The sequence below is a fragment of the Thalia democratica genome, chromosome 3, assembly GCF_965202585.1.
Source record: "Thalia democratica chromosome 3, ktThaDemo2.hap1.1, whole genome shotgun sequence".
NCBI lineage: Eukaryota > Metazoa > Chordata > Thaliacea > Salpida > Salpidae > Thalia > Thalia democratica.
The window spans coordinates 36,549,270-36,568,198 of record NC_139167.1 but is presented as its reverse complement, the minus strand read 5'-3'; the positions used below and the strand labels follow the sequence as shown (position 1 = coordinate 36,568,198).

The following is an 18,929-nucleotide window of genomic DNA, read 5'->3' as shown; positions in this document are numbered from 1 at the left end:
ACCAAAAAATACCAACAACTATATTTATATGTAAGCTCTAAGTTTAAAAATGTCCTATCTAAGCTTCCTTATAAAAATAATAAAAAATTACTGGTTCAAAAACTTTAACCTCATCTAAAGGCATACAATTATTACAAAATTTTTAACAAAACGATGAAAACTAATGTATCAAAATATTATGCAATAAAATTTAAAGTAATTATTCTTTAAAAAATTGAGTAGTTAGAAAATATTTTAAAATAGAAGGTGATGACATTAAAACCACCTAATTTCAAAAAGTTTATTAAAATTTAAGTATAAAGATGTTTTTCAGTTTAGTTTTAGCATGTATTTAAGTCTCAAGTAGTACAGTAATAGCTAAAAACGGAATACTTGCAACTGGGCATTCAAACAAGCAATGAGTTCAAATAAAGTTGCTCTACAACAAGACAGTTCTTATTTGAACACTGAGTGGATATTCAAATATCTATTGTGACACTTGAGTTTTGAAGTTTGAGGCTTTACGAAAGTAAACATAACTTTCCTGCACTTAGGATAAAATAGCAATGAAAAAAACTTGTGCCTGATGCTTAAGTTTGTCTTGCCTAGTCTTATTCCGAATTTCTGTTAAAAAAAGAAAAATATTAAGTATCTAGTTAATTTTTGATGCAACTAATCGAGCAAATTTTCAAAACATTTCATTTGAAATTTAACCTCAAAAAAAGTTGAAATGCGACTAATTTTTATGTTTTATATAAAAACCTCATTGTAGTATTCCTGAACTTTCTCGCCCAGAATAGTCAGCGGCCCTACCTTCACCCGGTATTAGACTTTTTTGTTCCATAAAGTGGTCACGGCAAATCCTTTGTAATCTCTGTTGTTTTGAAATTTGAATTGGTTTTTATTTTGGTGTTTTCCCTTTTGAGCACCTGCTTCAGCTTCGTAAATTTCTAGTGTGAGAACATTTGAACGTGCGCCTTCATCTTATTGAACTTATTGAGCCTCATCTTCATCGATTTGTTCGATCGCGACTTTCTTTTGATGACTTGTTCAGCCAGTAAATACGATCTTTGACTCTGTATAGTTGAAGTTAAGTTGTTAAATAAAAGTTTTAACCAAAAGTAACGTAAAGCCGTTCATTCATAAGTTTGCAAACAGTCTTACTTTCTGTGTTATAAGGAGAAGATATAGCAGGGGAGTTAGTGAAGTTACTGTGAGAAGATACGGAGGGGATGCTGCAAACCTCCGAGAAATCAGACATTGAAGAGGGAGCCTGATCTGAGAAGTTGTTTACCTGTAAGAAACATTTGTTTTCTGTTTATCATGATTTAAAAAGTTTATATTTTTTCTATGATAAGTTTTTTTGAACAATTCTACAAACGCTTTTTTTTTACAACTGGCTAAAGAACTTTCTAACCTGAAAAACGTTAAAGGGATTTATATGACAAACAAATAAAAATATTAAATGTAAGTTTTTACATACTTTTTTTTTAAATTTTTTGAAGAAACTTCTAAAACTTAATTTTCCTTTGAATTTTGTTTGCTTTCTATCAACATTGTTGTAATTACTAAACTTAACTAAGACACACGTATACTTAAATAAATATGAGGCACCTTAAACCAAAGCTTATCTCGTAACAATTTTTTTTTTAATATTGCAGTAAATCTTACATAAAGTATGACTTTGGTTTAAAATTTAATCTATATGTACATAAACAAAGCTATTTAATAAAAACAACTTTGTTTTCTATTAAATAAACTTGAGAACAGTAACAATCTTTTTTTTTGCAAAATTTTTATCCATCATTTTAAAATTGCTTTCAAAACTAAGTTTTACAATTAAAAACCTAAAAAAGTGAATAAAATAACGAAAAAACAGTATCAAATATTCTTATGTACAAAAATTTTTACAAAGTCACTTAAAACAACGAAAGTGTAGATAACGCCCGATATTTAGTGAGCTTAGTTGTCAAACTTTTGTCACGTAATTATTGAGGTTTACTTCTAAACATTATTTTGAATTTCTCCAACTTTAAAAACAAATATATTTGACAAAAGACTATCAAATATTTAGCAAGATTAGTGAAAACTTTCAAAATTCCAAAGTACACAACATCATGTTTGACTTATTGCATTAAAAAAAAGAGTGAATTTATCAATTAAACAAACAAGGACAATTTAGGTTCGATGTTTTTCAGTAAGTGTAACATAAAATTAAAAGTCATGTGTATATGAAATGGAATTAAAGAGATTAAATGAAATTGAAAGCATTTAAGATTAAAATACTATTTGTTTCTTACTTTTCGTAAGTTAAAATTTAAGTACATCAATAAAACAAAGTATGCTTTTTTATGCTACATAATTGACTTAAAGTTGTGAAGAAATCAGTTTTTGTATCAAAGCTTAAGTCATTCATAAGGTATGACCACGCATTTAACAGTGGTGACCAAATTAATTGTTTAAGAGTTAAATTAACTTTTTTAACGAGGAGAAAAAGTAACACTTCATAAAAAAGTTGAAAATATGACAAAAAAAACAAACATTTTTTTTTAAACTACAAATTTCCAACCACGAAATTCGTATCAAATTTTTTACGAAATATTTTACAAACAAACCAGCTGCTGAAACGGTGGTTTTTCTATCTCGCTCTGCAGTGCAAAATCACTCAGCGCCTTCCAAGCCGGCTGCTGCTCCTTCTGATGGTGGTGGTAACCCATCGACTGGTTTGAATTTTGTCCTGGACCGTTGATTGGCTGATCTGACGTGTCAGGTCTGTCGTTTGAGTTGGATGCTTCGTTCTAAAATTGTGTATACTGTTTTAGAAAAGAAATATTGCTATCTTAGCTTCCATTTTTCTAACAAATATAATTTTGATTATAATATATTTTTATTTTTAAAACCTAATTACAGTTACACCCTTTCAAACTACAAGCAAGCTGCAAATATCCTGTCCTAGATCCAATTTCTTAAATTGGCTTTAGGGATTGAAAGAAAAGCTATTTTTTTACAGCTCTTATACTTTTATTTTTCAAGCTTTCGACTGGTCAATTGACTGGCTTAAATATTGTCCTTGACCTTTGACCTGTTGGTCTTACGTTTAATGTCCATCATTCGAGTTGGATGCTTCGTTCTGAAACAAGTATAGCGTTTTAAAAAATATATTGTTTTTTATTGCTCCTATACTTTCTATTGCTCCCTCGACTTGTCTGTGGACTGGTTTGAAATTTGTTATGGTCTGATGCGTTAAGTCCATGGTTCTAGTTAGATTGCTCGTTCTAAAACTATTTTTGGAATTTTAAAGAAAAAATGTATATTCTAAAAGTATAATACTTTTGAACACTAAACTAATGTAACACGCTTTCAAAATTATTTTCCAGTGGTTAGCGAGAAAGTCTTATTTGTTAAAACTAATAAACAAAAATCCCAAGTAAAAATTAATCAAGTTCGAAACTGTTTATCTCTTTAAACTGCCTCAATTAAAAAAACTATGAACAAATATTTAAATCGATACAAGAAAATTTATCTTCTCCTTATTGAAAATTGATTTTGCTGATCTGCTACCAGAGACACGCAGCACACTTGCGCATCACTTGTGGTTATGACGTCACTCTGGCTATAGAATGCGGGCTTGATGTGTATTTGGAGCTTTTTTTAATGATACACAGCTAGTATTTTATCTATTTATAATGCGTTTTTTATCTACATGTTTGGCTATTTTGAATTCTTTAAAATATGAACTAATAATTGTACAAAAAGTATAAATAGTAATAAAATTATAGATATATGTAAAATCATTTTATCTTGACTAGTATTTTATAGACTTACTTTCATCATAAATAGAATATTAACATATATATATACTAAAAAAACTGAACTAAGTTATCGTAAAAATTTGTTTATTATTTAATTGATGAAAGTATATTTCAAAACTAGTTAAAAAAATTCTAGAAAACTACGCCTCCAATTTCACTTCAACAGAGAAATACAAGTTGCAAAATTAAATTAGTTTTATAAAATAAATTAATGTTTGTTGTACTACTACTTTCTGAAGTAGATTGCTGAATATTTAATGCATTTCTGATGATGCCAATTTAATAAACAAATCACAAGCCGTCACTTGGTCAAATAAACATTAAAAAAGTACGAGCATTAATTTGTTGAGCTGTTTTTTAGTAAATCCAAATTGAAAAGGAATGGTTTATTACAAAAGTTTTATTTAACAGTTTACTACTTACACAAAGTTTTGCCGAAAAATATACTTACTAAATATTAACTTCAATTTTGATTGTAAATTTTACATACTTTATGAAATTTTATAAACGTGTGTTTTAAATAGTTTTATTATTAATAGTTTCCACTTACATTTTACCAGTTACAAACGTTATTACTTAAATCTTAATTTAAGACTTAACTTTTTTTTTCTAGTTATTGAGCACGCAAATTAACTTAATAACGTGAAAATAGCCTTGGTAGAGTAAGCTTAACAATATCAACATTGTAAAAGTGGTTTTTGTTAAAACTTAGAAACTATAATATTTTTAGCTGATATACTACTTGAGATATAATTACAAAACACACACTTCACTGATCCTACTGATACTTATGATTATATCTATAAAAAAGTACTGAAACTTATTCCTGTTTAACATATGAGTTTTAATAACAATGCTGATACTTCTTTTGTTTTTTTTTTGTGTAAATAAATTTAATTTTATCGAAATATTGAAAACACAAGCAGACAAGAAGATGGTGTGTGATCTGATCAAGTTAATAATTGATCACCTGCTTAAATGTTTGCATGAAAAAAATAATTTTGTTTCCTTATTTTTATTTAAAACCTCGTTATTTTACTTTCACCTGACAAGCAAGATTGTGGTTTAATGTTAAGAAAAGTAAAATGTTCAAGTCTTGTCATAGCACAACTTAATTCCGGGAAAAATAAGAAGCAGCGATTCTTCATCCTAGATCACACTGATCGATGAGCTCATGGATATGCAGGCGTCCCGGAGCCAACAATATAAAAAAAACGGTTTGGCGTCTCTGTCCTTTCTCTGAACTTTGTGACGTAACAAAAACCTCTTTTTTTAATTGCAACGCGCTTACAAACCAAACTTGATTAAAAATAAATGAGTTGTTTCCGGAGTTTTGTTTTTTTTATTTTGATTAGCAACTTACTTTTAGGCAGGTGTAAAGAAAAAAAGATTATGATCTAAGTCGGATCAGCAGAGAGGCTACTTAAACTAAAGACACTTAAACTTAAAATAGGCTTAGTTGCAGCTTTTTTCCTGTTGCTTTCTGTTTTAGATTTCAACTGTTTATTCATTAGTAAAAATGCTAGTTTGAATTATTACAGCTAAATTAAGTTTCAATTTTCAGGTAGGTTTACCTAAAGATTAAATCAGAATTTCAGAAAAAATGAGCATGTTTAATAAATGCTTGATTGCGTTTTTTTTTTCACCAAAATAACGGGCGAGTAATTAAATTTATGGCACAACGCTTCCATGGCAACAATTTCCCAAAGGAGCATCCTGAACATATAAAAACCATCGTTAGGGCAACGCAAATGAATGTCGTTTATCATAATCACGCTGTTTAGTCATGAGGTGTAAGAGTGCGAAATTGTCGGACACACTAAATGAAAAAAAAAAAAATTTTTGTTTACCTCGTAAAATTTATTAACTTCGAATTTAACGAATGTACCACTAAAACTGCTAATAATAAGTTTTAAGCTCGTAAAGTTTTAATATTTTACATATCTAAAAGGTTCAAAGTATGTATGATGTTTATAAAATATAAGCTTCATATTTATAAATTTAAATTTTTATAAGAAAAATGAAGAAAAAACGACGTTTAAATTGATAAATTGTATCGTAGTTTTGAAAAATAAAACTAAAGTATCAAAAAAAATATAAACTTTTAAAGATATAGTTCAAGTTGATAAGAATAGATATTTTTACAGCTTAACATAAATAAATTTAAACAATGAAAAGTGATTAGGAATCAACACTAAAATGTAAATATTTTCTTTTCGTTTTATTTTTAAAAAGTAGACATTTTCTATAAAATAAAATATTTCAGGTCACAGTAACAACTTTTATGCATTAAAAATGTACTTAAACAACTTTGTGTTTAAAAATTTGTTTTCAGTTTTATTGATTTTTTTTATTAGGCCAAGTAGCTTTGAGATGTAAAATATTTAAAAACTTTTAACTTAAATCTGCCAACTGATCAACACTTTTGTTAGCCAAGGTCAGCAACTTAAAGATAAAAACAATACGTACAAACTGCAGCTCGTACAAACTGCAGCTGTGCGAAATGCATTGGATTATGACGTCATAAGACTCTGGTGTTGAGGCTTAATGGGTGGCACGATAGGCGTGAAATTTGGCAAGAACCTTCGAAAGTAACATGCTGCTGGCTCAAATACAAGCGAAAAGATATTAGTTGATAAAGGGTCAGAAGTCTACATTAATCGATTTGAAAGTCAATTAAAAAGTATAAATGTATTGACTGACAATATTAGACAAAGTGTATTGAGTGTATGGGAACTAATTAAAATATAATTACGAACGTGAGAGCATAAACGAAATCTTTGAAGGAAATTTTGAAAAGTTTATATTAATAAATTATTATGCAAAAAAATATAACAGGACCAACCATATAAAATATTGCATAAGTATAAGATAAGAATCTACCCAATTTCATGTACCAAAAAAGTCCTTACATTGGTTTCGAAGCAAGTTTCCTATAATTAACGTTAAGTTTTCATAAACTGAAAACTATTTAAATCACTTATTTCAAAACTGAGATTCTTGTTTTGTGCTATTTTATGCAGAATATTATTAAATGTTTCTATTTCATATGTTTTAAATTCATTTGACACAAAACAAAAATAAATTTGATTGTATATAATGTATATCTGCTTGACTAGAAGTTCTACCCGGAAGTACTATATTTTTTATTTTTACATAAACAAGCATCGTAACAAAATTTTTGTATAATTTAAAAATTTGAATATTAACTAACTATTTGTTTTTTACATGTAATAAGCTAGTATAAAAAAGTACTTTAGATATTTTATTTTAGTACCAAACGTAAAATTTAAGAACTTTCTTTTAGAAAACAAACAGTGTAAAGTTTAGATCAAAAATAAACTTTTAATTTAAAGCTAAAGAGACATGACTGGGCATTGTTCAAACTGTTTTCAGGCTGTTGTTTTTTATTCTAATAACAAATCGTTTAATAAAAGGGATATTTTAAAGTTCTAAATAATCAAAATAACTAAAAGCACTAGATTTAAAAAGAATTTAATAGTAATAAGTCTGCAGCTAAAAACTTGTTTCAGATTTTTTTAACTTAACTTCAAACCAACCAACTTGCTGCTTTTGAAATATATCTTACTTGTTTGCTAAATAAAATAATTAAGATTGAATTGTGTCTCAATTTTTTGTATAAATGTACAATCATTAACTTATTTTTCATATAAAAACTTCCAGTCCAGACTTTGGTATTTTACATCAAACCAGCCAACCTGCTGCTTTTGCTGCCCAGAATTCTGCTGCTCCCCTCCCTCGCCGTTCCTCATCTCCTGCTGCTCCATCTTCTGCTGTTGCTGCTGCTTGAGCGCGATCGACCTCTTCTTGTCCTTGCACCGCTTGTTCTGGAACCACACCCTGATGACTCGTTGAGGGAGGCCGGTCATGGCGGTCAGTTGCTCCTTCATGATGGCGTCGGGCCTGCAGTTGTTGTCGTAGAAGGTGTGCAGCACCGTCAGCTGCTTCTCGTTCAGCACCGTCCTCTGTCTCGTCGTCTTGCCTCTCCTCTTGCTGCTTGCCCCTTGATCCTTGCCGCGCTCCTCCGATGAAATGCGTCCTCCCCTGCGACCGTGATTCATGTTCTGTCCTGGAACTATTTGTCTCGTGTATGCGTCTGCAAGGTTTTTTAAGTTAGGTGGTTTTCGAAACTACTAGATATTTTTAATACTATTAATTACATAATTGTTATTTAACTTTAATAAACTGTTACAATTTCAAAATAATTTAAAATAAACAACTAATTCAGATAAGTTTTTGAAATAAATGTATATCGTAGAAAATGGCGTCCTGCGTTTAAAGCGTGTCGTCAAAACAAGTTTATACTTTTACATCATCTGCAAAACAATAATAACAAGAAATTAATAAAAAGCTCGTCATTGTTACAAAAACTATCGAAAACCAGTGGCTTATTTTTAGCAACAAAAAGTAAATTTCGAATGTTCACATAAATCGAAGCTGATAAAAATCCCGACAAAGCAAATCATTTCAAATGTAGCAGTTTATCATTTGAAAGGCAGTTTAAAATTTATTGCAGGTGAGTTTACTTGAAGCTCGAGACAACTTGTCTTTATCGCTGTATAAATACCTTAACTGTGGTAACTTGGTTTCTTGCCAGACTTTAAAGTGACTGTCGGCTCGAAAGATGTTTGTCTTTTTATAAATGTTTAAACATGACTTTTAGCTGGAAACAGCTTTTGTTTGGTCACGCTTAACGCTGCGTTGATGTCATTGTTTCCGCACAATTAGTTTGCTTGTGATTTTGTTTTGGGCAAATTTATTTTTTGATTGATTTTTTAGATTACTAGAATGAAATTCTTGAACATTGGTTTAAACAACTTAAACATAAAAGACTTTCTAAAAAATGATATTTGACTTTAGTTAAACAGTAAAATGTTTAAACAAATAATAAGTCGTTTTTCGACAGCATTTCAATTTTTAAATTTAACATATTAATGTTTAAGCTCGCTTTTTATTAGTTAATACAAATATTTTTCTTAAGGTTTTAGTTCATTGGATAAAACATCTAAACTAACTTCTCGAACACAATTACTAGAAATATGTATTTTAAACCAAAACTAAGCAATTTTCTAAACTTAATAAATATATCATAGATCAAAATTAGAAGCTACTTTTAGGGTAGAGACTTTGAGAAAGTATATGTATACATATTATATATTTCTTCTCTCAACTATATACATATAATTGAGACTAATAAAAACTATTAAAAGTATTGAAGTAAAATATAATTTTTTTTCAATGGTCATTTTTGTATTTTTGAACATGTATAAGGTCGAAATTGTTGGAAAAAGGATTAATTATGTTCAAGCAAATAATCTTTTAAACGGATTTTTTTTTTGTAAAAAATTCTACAACTTAATCACATATCAAGTTACCATTGACCTTTTACCTTGCGAGAGTTTTTCTACGCAACAAAAATAGCAGAACCAGAATCAATAAGTTTAAAAAAGTTATAACGAGAATTAAAATGAATAATTAGTAAACAAACAAAGAAAAATATTTAAAAAAGCTTTAACACTTCTGAATCTCAACAATCAAACGAGTTTCGATAAAGGGTAATTCCCTCTCCACTCCACAACGAGCTTCATTGTGCTGCAAGTTTCGCCGCGGAAAATCTGATCAGATTACAAAGTGCGAAGGTCGAGTTATGTGAGGTTAACTTGCACGGATTATCCAATTAAATTGCACAGTAGCCGCTGGCAAGAGGGTATGTTTTCCTCACGGTTGACTGACTTATGTTTGAGCTTCAGAAGCCACGAGCAAGTTAGAGGTTAATGAGAGATTAAAACTTTAATTTTGAGTGTGAAGTTAAATAAGTTTAACATAAAAGTCTCTGCTTAGCAGTTGTACTTGTAATTGTATACAGTTTATTGGTAAATTGGCATAACCAATTAATACTTGATATTGTAAACGAGTACAAAAACAAATATTCATTTTACAAAGCTTATGCTCCTATATTATAAATACGGATATAATTATCACTTAAAGTAGTTTTAAACAATTTAAGTTTAAAAGGTCAATAATACTTATTAAAACTTTTTAATTTTTAACAAAGCATTTATAAGTTTTACTAAAAACAAAATACAAGTAATAACTAAAGATTAAATAAAGAAAACACTTAAAATTATAAAAAAATTTAAAATTTTTAAATTTTTTTGGCTTAACTTAAAACAATTTACGTTAAAAAAAATTATTTAAATTGAGTACGTAATGAATAAGCTCCATTATGCTCTAAACTAAGGCACTTGTATTAAAATGTGTAGTACTTTTATTGATACCTTAGTTTGGAAAAAAACTTTGTTTGGAAATCAATCTTTAAAACTTTTTATAATACTTTTCCCTATAAGACAACACTTCTTAAAAGCATTACTTTACAAAAAATTGTACCACAGCATCTTAAAAGTCAAATGACTCACCAACAAATCTGTTGTCTTCTGCTGATTTTTTGAAAAGTCTTTCGTAATCTCGCAAGCAGTAGATGCTTCCAACGTCGTTACATACAAAAGAATCTCCAGGAATCAGCTGTTTGTGACAGGCGTAACATCTGTAATGCAAATCAACTGATAAAAATTCATTCATAATAAACGAGTAATTATAAAAAGAGACCTAAAAACGTGGTGTATATTAAAACGTGTGCTTTCAATAATGTGTGTAAACTAGTTTTTAATATTTTAAATTCAACGTTATAGTGAGTCAAATGATACTTTTTTTTAATTTTTTTGCTAACCTAAAACACTGAACGTGATACTTTTTATCTCTGCTAGACATCATCAATTCCCCTTTGACCAGTCCAAGTTTGCACTTTGCACATTTTGGCGCAAACAAGCTGAAAACAAATCAAAGTTTATTACATTTCTAATTAGTTCTCGTGATTTAATTGTTTTTGAATAAAGTTTTTAAGAACAACTTACATTAATTTTTAAAAGGTTCTAAAAATTTTTAAACAATTGTTTTTTTTAATAATTTTCTTTAAAGAGACTAAATTTAAATCGTTATTTAAAAATTAATATCAACAACGATAGTTAAAATTAATAGTATTAAAAAAAATTCACTAAGGATTTTAAAAATTTTTAAGGAAATAGCCTAATACATCTCTTAGATAAAAAGTATTATAATTAAACTTTTACGGTAATAATCGTATTTTTAACAGTTTGATAGATTTTTACTACTTTTTAAGTAGTTTTATTGCAAACTATTTAATTTTGATATTTAAACATTTTCTTATAGAATTAACAAAAAGGCTTATAATCAGATTTTTTCTTTCTTATATATAAACTATTTAGATTGATAGAAAACTTTAGTATTATGATACATATAATAAATCTTTTTATATTATTTGTAAAATAATACTGATACGAAGACAACCGATTGTTCTGAGAATAACATGAGAAAATAATACTGGTAAAAATACTGAGAATTATGTGTGCATTGACATTCCATTATGACGTAATATTACGCCAGTGATTCCTGATAATGATACTTGCTCCCGTAGGATTTTCTCTGTACGGTGACATTTTTACTCATCAACTTTTCCAGTTTATTGTGTCTGGTTGTTTGTCTGATAATCTAGTCTGGTCGACTGTCTGGATTGAGTTTTTACTCGGATTTAAATCACCTGTGCAACTTGGCCGCTGACTTCAGCAATTATTATGACATCATATCGAGATTTAATTTAAACCCTTGATGTGTTTTATTCAGGTGCTAATCAATTCCTAATGAAAATTCTATTGGCTATGGACAGATAAAACAATAAGATTTAGATATAAAACTGATATTTTAGCTTTTGATTAATCCTTTCAACAATTAACCGTGGAAAACTTTAGTTTTAAAATGGTTTAAAAAGTGAATATGTAAATAAATAAAAGCTTTACAAAGAAAAACAGAAACTAAATGAATTAGTAATAATTTAGCAAAGATTAACGCAGCTGATAACATATGTCGTCAGTCGCGAATCAGGCAGACTGTAAGACCTCTAAATTTTGTAATCTTTGTTGGTATTATAAACATCTTAGTTTGCGGTATTTATTTGGTTTTGATTTATATGTTTCCATTAGGAAAATACATCCGGAAAAAAAATTTCAAGCAAACTTTTTTTTTTTAATTTTTTATTTAAATCTTTTCCAAGCTTAAAAAAAATCTTAATTCTGGTTGTTAAAATAAGTATTAAAAGTGTAAAAATAATTACACAAAATATTTTAAGTGCTTATAAAAGTATAATTATATATATTTATATGTTTTTACGATTTACTCTAAAAAATCTAGTTTTTTAATAAATTCGCTCTCTTGTTAATTTTTGATTCAAATTAATTTCATAATAAGTTTCTACACTTCTACCACATTTATAGCACATATACCAGAATTATTCGTCAGCTAAAATTTTTAAATCGATTTTTTTAACATTTTATAAACAATTCGTGAGTAGATCGCACTTTTTGGAGATTTTAACTTTTACTTGTTTTGCAAATAAATCTCGTAGCAAGGCACGATCAAGTTACGGAAACTCGACAACTTTTCAACTAATCTGTTTGATGGCTGTTCAATTTATTGTGTTTGGTGAAAATAAGCGAAAGTTGGTGTTTTTGGTCGAGCTTGTGTGTTTAAAAACAGCCGACTGGTAAAAAGTTGTGTCAGTTTGAACTATTTGAAGTGTCTTTTGTGTGTTTGTGTATGTGCGAAACACGTCGTATTATTGTTTTTCAATCACTAAATAGTTAGTAATTTAATTAATGATGATAAATGATTGATGTCTGATATTTTTAGAAACTAAATAAAAGTTCTAGTAGTGATATAAATTCGTTTTCATGTCTTTTTAATAAGTTGTAAAACTTTTTGAAAAAACAATAAATTGATAATTAAGTATAATTTTTCAAAGTTATTAATTCCTATGTTTAATTAACGGCAGAATTTACAGCTTTGAACAGACATGACGTAATCTCTGAGTGACGTCACATGAGTGTCCGTCGGCGGCCTACTGAGAGTTAATTAAGAATGATATAAATTCAACTTAGTTAATAGTTTATACATGATGTAAGAACCTGTTTACTAGAACTTTAGAATACTTTAGAACTAAGAAATACTGTTGACTCACAAATTTGTTATTACAAAAGTTTACGTTTCTCTTGTGTTATCTATGAAAACACTTTTAGGTAGACAAAAGTTCAAAAGTAATAAGTTATTGATGCTAAACTACCTACAAGATTATAATGTTTTATGTTGCATTGTAAATTTTTATTAAAATTTTAACTAATATAACTTTACAAAATAATTTTTTTTAAACACTTAAAAAAAAGGATTAACAAATGAGGTATAGAAATGTTACTAAAACAGTTATATACTTGACCATTATGTATATGTTTTTATGTTTACGGCATCGATATTTTGGCTTCAAACCAACAACGACAACTGCAAGCGACAGTGTAGTAACTTCCTATTATTGCGAGTTATCAACTCACTTCAAGCTAATTGCAGTTGGCAACGTGAGAGTTAAGCGGTTTAAGTTTCATGAGAGATTCTAAATTCGTCTTTGAATTGTTAAGTTATGACTGCTGATGTTGCTGAGCCTTTGTCGGTTTTGACTATGACGACGTCTCTGGTAACGTCTCTGGTAGCATTACGAACAGCAATGTTAACTTTGCTCATGATTTTAGATAACTTCAATACGATTTTTATTCGAGTTTTGAAGTTTAGAAAATTTAGTTTACTAGCAGCGATTGACTTTTTGAAGCTTGCTCAAAGAGACCAACTGAGTGTCAAAGAGGCTAAGTTCGCATGCTGCTTGCGCAATCGAACAAATCTCGGCTCAAGTTTATGAACATTTAGCTGCCAGTCAGAAACCGTCTGATTATTTTATCCTCTCCTTTGTAGCGATGTCGCCTAGCAACAATTGGTTGAGTTTAAATTTTGTCACTTTTTATTTTTGTAATTGACACATTTCGCCTAGGTTCTTACTTGAGTTTCCGGCTCTGTTGTCTACAATAGCAATAACAATAGCAACTTGATCTCACCTACTGGCAATTATTTGTTTAAAACCAGGAAATTGTTTTGTATCACATCATCGTTTACACGTCATGCACGGGTGAGCATGAATGAACTGAGTGACATCAAAAGACAAACTTAAGGAAGAAGCAATGTAGAAAGACGAGATTAATCAAGTTCTGGGGCTCAAATGTAAGAAAGAGGCTGAATTTGACGCAGACTGAACATTAAAATGATTGGAAACTTTCATTCTTAGTTTTGCGTGAAAAGTTTGACTTTGGATAACTGTCTTTTCAAAGACCGAAAAGCTTAGTCTCGCTTGTTTCCGGAAACAGATTGAAAAATAAAATTTTTTATTTAAAATTTTAAACCGAGCTTGGATGACCAGTTTTAAAATGAAGGAGAGATAAGAATGAAATCTTGCTTGTTTAAACTTGTGAAATATTCATGAGACTGCTGACAATGGAATAAAACAAAACAGACACTTTCCTGTCACACGACCGTTTTACTTATGAGAAGTGTAAATTATGATATGGATTATAAAAACTACACAGTAGGAAACTACTAGTAAACTTTTTTGTCAAGCGGATGTCTAATGTTGACATAAACCTGCTTTTTGAAATTGTTATCAGTCACCTCAAAATATAAATGATACTTTTATCGGAAGTTTTAAGTTATATAATGTGATGTTTAAAATTAGTTAAGTAATTAAGTCGCTGGTAATTATTTGAAAAATAATAATATTATTACCACAAATAGAAATTTTTTTTAAACATTTTAGTTAAAAACTTTTTAATTTTTTAAATGCTGAGCGTAATTAAAGCTTTTTACAAAAATTTTTTTTGCTATTGTCAGACAAAAGTATCTCATTAAAAATATACACTTAAAAATCTTCGGCCTTGAAAATACTTTACGAACGACTTTTAATGTATTATTTTTTGTCTTTACTTTTTTATTTACCAAACAAAACGAATTTCGTCGCGCGCGATTTTAAAATCAGCTCGAATTTGGCAAAACAATTAGTATTTGCAACTATTTAACACTTGCATTCAACAAGTGAAAATAATTTTGTTATTTGATAGTAACTAAACAATTAAAACATTTCGTCGTCGGCTTTTTAAGCTTTAAAAATGCAAAGCTAAAATATTTGCTATCGAAAATCGAAAAAAAAAACAACCGATAAAATATTTAAATACTTTTCAAATGAGCTTTTAAAAATCGAAAAATAAAAACCAAAATAGTTGTCCAAATTAAAGTTTAACTATATTTTATATATTTACGTGCTATTCACACGACATTGTTTTATATTTTAATATTTGTTTTGCTTGAAAACATTTCTTTTTACTTTTTTATGAATAAAAAAGTTAAAGATTAAATAAAAAGTAAAGTAATTGTGAGTAAACATTTTTTTTGCTAAAATTGAATTTGCGAAAGCAGTTTAAATAGCTCAAGGGGGTAAAAATTTCAAACAATGTTAAGTATAATTATTGTTACAAAATAATCAGATAAACAAATTCCGATTACACATTTAAAAATTCCGATTACACATTATATTATACATTGGCATAAGTTTGAAAAATTAATTAACAACATTTTGCTCAATATATTTTTCAACTTTACATAAAATTTCAAGTTTTATTTATTTAGTAAAATAATTAAAGTTATAGTTAAAAAAAATCCTCATCAAAATTTAATCTGAAATTTTTAATAGCAAGTATGAACCAAATTACCACATTAAATATTCTAAAACAATATGTATTGTGTTAAATACACATTTAAACAAAACATTTATTTCTAATATTTTAAACTTTTTTTGTTTTTTACAATAGTTTTTTTCAAATAACAGCTAAATGAGCTAATCCAACATTCAACACACTGAGCTTAACTACAAATATTTGATTTGTGAGTTAACTGAACCGACAGTTTTGCATTTAGGTTAATGCGCAAAACCAATTTGACACATGCGAAAATAGCTTTGTAAACTTCCAAAGTTTTGCCAAACACTCCATCCGTTTTTAAACAAAACAGGTGTTTTAAATCAACTGCGTCAGAGTTAAAAGGTTTTGCAGCTTCAGTTGAATATTCTTTGATCGATTTCGTGTCACTTGCAACTTAAAATTGAAATAATCATTTCTTGAGCGTTGAAGTTTTAGAATAAAATTTGTATTGATTTTTCTCAAGACTAAAATTTCTTTATTTTCGTTGTAAAAAATAATTATGACTAGGTAAACGATTTGTTTTAGGGTAGTGTTACACAAGTTTAGCTATTATAAATTTTAGTCCACAAACTTAGTTTTTAAAGTAAACCGTATTACTACTGTTAGTTTTTATTTGACAATTAGGTTTATTCTAATGTTGTACAGTTTTTAAAAAGCTGAACAGGTATGTATAATTAAAATATGATTATAAACCTAAAATTAAACAACTTGAGTTCTTAATCGAAATCATTAAGAAATTAAACTTAATAAATATAAAAGTAAAACATAATTATTTTAATTTAGATATATACTAAATATACACGTAAACTGTACTTATTTTGACAAAAAGGAAAATTTTTAACACATTTGTTGTTAAGAAAATATTTGTTATTTAAATTTATATTATGTAAACAAACTTTAAATACTTTAGACTTAATAGTAATCTATAATAGACTTAACAAATTGTTAAGTAACTTTATCATTTTATAAATTCCGATTCAGTACATGTTAATTTTTTTTGAATACTAAAACAAAATTAAACATGTTATATAAGTATCATATATAATTTTAAACAAACTGGAAATAGTCGTTTTTGCAGTAAGGTTTGTCGTCCCTGATGTAACAGGTTCTCATATCTCCCAGGTTACATCCGCATGTGGCGCACTTGAGACACTGCGAGTGCCAGTCGACCCCTTGTGACGTGCTGATGTAGGGGCCGTGAATATGGTGCCTGCACTCCATGCAACTCCTGGTAACACCTGAAGAAATATTAGTTGCTAATTTGGAGAAACTTTGTTTAGTCGTTAGTCAGTTATTATATAAACATAAAAGTGAAGAAAGTTGAAAAAAAAAAAAAATTGAAACAAAGTTGTGATAATTTTACAATGTTTTTTGTATTTAAAGCCTTTTTAATGAATATTACTTTTAAACATTAAAATATTACTTAAAAAAAAGTTTTTGGTTACTTTTTTGTAACCAAAAGTTGAGAGGTAAAAACAAAGTTCAACATCGCATTTACGTAAGTTCATTCAAGCTAAATAAGACCGACCACCGGAAAAGAATCTCACTTAAATTCACCTCATTACGGCTTAGATAGAAGATTAAGTGAGTTAAATACGACGTTTTCTTAATAAAAATAACCAACCTCAAGAGTTTATCGTCCGGTAGCTACATTGGTTCACCGGGGTAATGGCCGCTTAATTTACTGCAAAATTGCCTGAAATTTTACGATGAGCTTTACCGGCGTCGACAAGAGTTGTAATTTATTAATCAAAAACCTGAAAATGTTTTCCTTTTCTCACCGAATTATACAAATGTTTGGGTCAAATCTGCAAAACATTTGGCAGCGGCTCGACTGAATAACTGACTAGACTGAAAACTTTTCAAAAATTAATTAAAAAAATTCGTTTTCAAATTTAAAACCTTTAATAATTTACAACTTTAACATTGCTAGGAAAACAAAATTGTTTTTTTATCGAACTTGAGTTACCGGTTTGTGTGAAGCGGATGTTGTTAATAAATTTTAGATAAAAGACTTTGGTGATATAACAATTACAGCTGAGCCTTTTTTAGCTCGTGCTACGAATCGATAAAACGCCATTTTCTTTTGTTCGTGTATATTGAAATCTAAAGTTTAAAATCTAGTTACGTGATAAACTTGAGAACAAATGTTTTAGTAACGCTTTAAAACAAAATATATCAAAATATTTTTCAACCAGAGTCTTTCTATTACACTCATATCAAGATAAGTACTGTGGTCGACTCAAATATTTTTTCACGAAAAAACAAGTTACCTAAACAAAACTAAAGTAACTAAGACAATTGTAGCGAAATAAAACTAAAAACTTTAATAATCTGTATTTTGGTTAAAATTAGCAAGTTGTTAGACTTAAATTCCGATAAGTTTTTTTCAACTTGTTTTCAAACTTGAAATGTGTTATGCAACAAAAATCTAAAGTTATTTGATTAAAAATAAATAATAAAGCACTTCTATTAGTTTGTTGTATTTAAGAAGCACAAATTAATTTACCTCTATCAATTTGTTGCGTGTTGTCCAAATTTTTAGGCATCATAGTTTGACTTGACCCGCTCGACATTGGGGTCATCCCCTGGCTCGAAACTTCTCCCTGGTTCGAGTGAAAGTCCATTTCGCTTCCGGTGCTTCCCCCTGCTTGATAGTTGCATCCAGGCGAGAAGAGTTCCTTGGTGCTGTCCACAGAGTAGTAGCCGTAAGGTGGCGTCGTATCGTCCAATTGAAGACTGTCAAAGTTATTCAGCCCACTTTCAGGCGGAACGTAGAAATCTCCTGTCAAATGAGCGACCTGCGAGGTTTTCATCTGATGTCCTGATTGGCCAATTTTATGACGCCGATTGGGTGGAATTCGCAAAACTTTAAGAGCTTGGTGTTACTAAAAGCTGAAAAAATCCAAAATGAAGCGCGCTGTTTACATATGCGCTGTGTGAAGCAATTGTTTTTTTTTTCATACACTCTTTTTATTCAAAACGAGACAAGGGAAAAGAGAGAAATGCAAGAAAAAAAAAAGGTCGCTAGGGTTAGAAATAATTTTAAGTTGTTTAATTCTAATATCACTTACAAAAGTAGTGCATTTTTACAATTCTTAAAACAAAAAGTATAATCAATTTTGACTAATTAATTTATTAAGCTACTAACCCTTTACTAAGTAATTTAAAAAAAAATCATACATATCAATTAAAATAGTTAAAATTCGTTTTAAATATATATATATTAACGTTCTAAACAACTTAAGACTAGTTGATTAATAAAGTAAATTAATAAATTAATTATTATACTTTAAAGTCTTTTTTTTCTCGTTCGACTTGAATTTTGCAATTTTAACTTTAACTAATATATAAATGAGTTGGCCTAAAAACAGTCTACTTTAAAAATTATCAGTAAACCTGATGAAGATTATATACGTTTAGT

The 18,929-nt window shown here is 28.6% G+C and overlaps 1 protein-coding gene across 1 annotated transcript; it reads right to left on the bottom strand.

Moving 5' to 3' along the window:
- Positions 1–224: 224 nt before the first annotated feature.
- On the bottom strand, positions 225–18,282 carry LOC145831764 (insulin gene enhancer protein isl-1-like). The gene is made up of 9 exons (XM_082939096.1): positions 18,015–18,282; positions 16,563–16,743; positions 10,540–10,638; positions 10,229–10,356; positions 7,511–7,908; positions 2,595–2,777; positions 1,144–1,273; positions 742–1,055; positions 225–603 (listed from the first exon to the last, which is right to left on the bottom strand). The coding sequence occupies exons 1-8, from the start codon at positions 18,130–18,132 to the stop codon at positions 1,030–1,032; spliced, it is 1,263 nt and encodes a 420-aa protein (XP_082795222.1). The 5' UTR covers positions 18,133–18,282; the 3' UTR covers positions 225–603; positions 742–1,029.
- Positions 18,283–18,929: the final 647 nt, after the last annotated feature.

Coding starts and splice junctions, on each gene's coding strand:
- LOC145831764 (XM_082939096.1), bottom strand. CDS start 18,132: ATGGACTTTCACTCGAACCAGGGAGAAGTTTCGAGCCAGGGGATGACC. Junction 2,778..7,510: donor CTGGGCAGCAAAAGCAGCAG/GTTGGCTGGTTT, acceptor ACACAATTTTAG/AACGAAGCATCCAACTCAAA. Junction 1,274..2,594: donor AACCACCGTTTCAGCAGCTG/GTTTGTTTGTAA, acceptor TGTTTCTTACAG/GTAAACAACTTCTCAGATCA.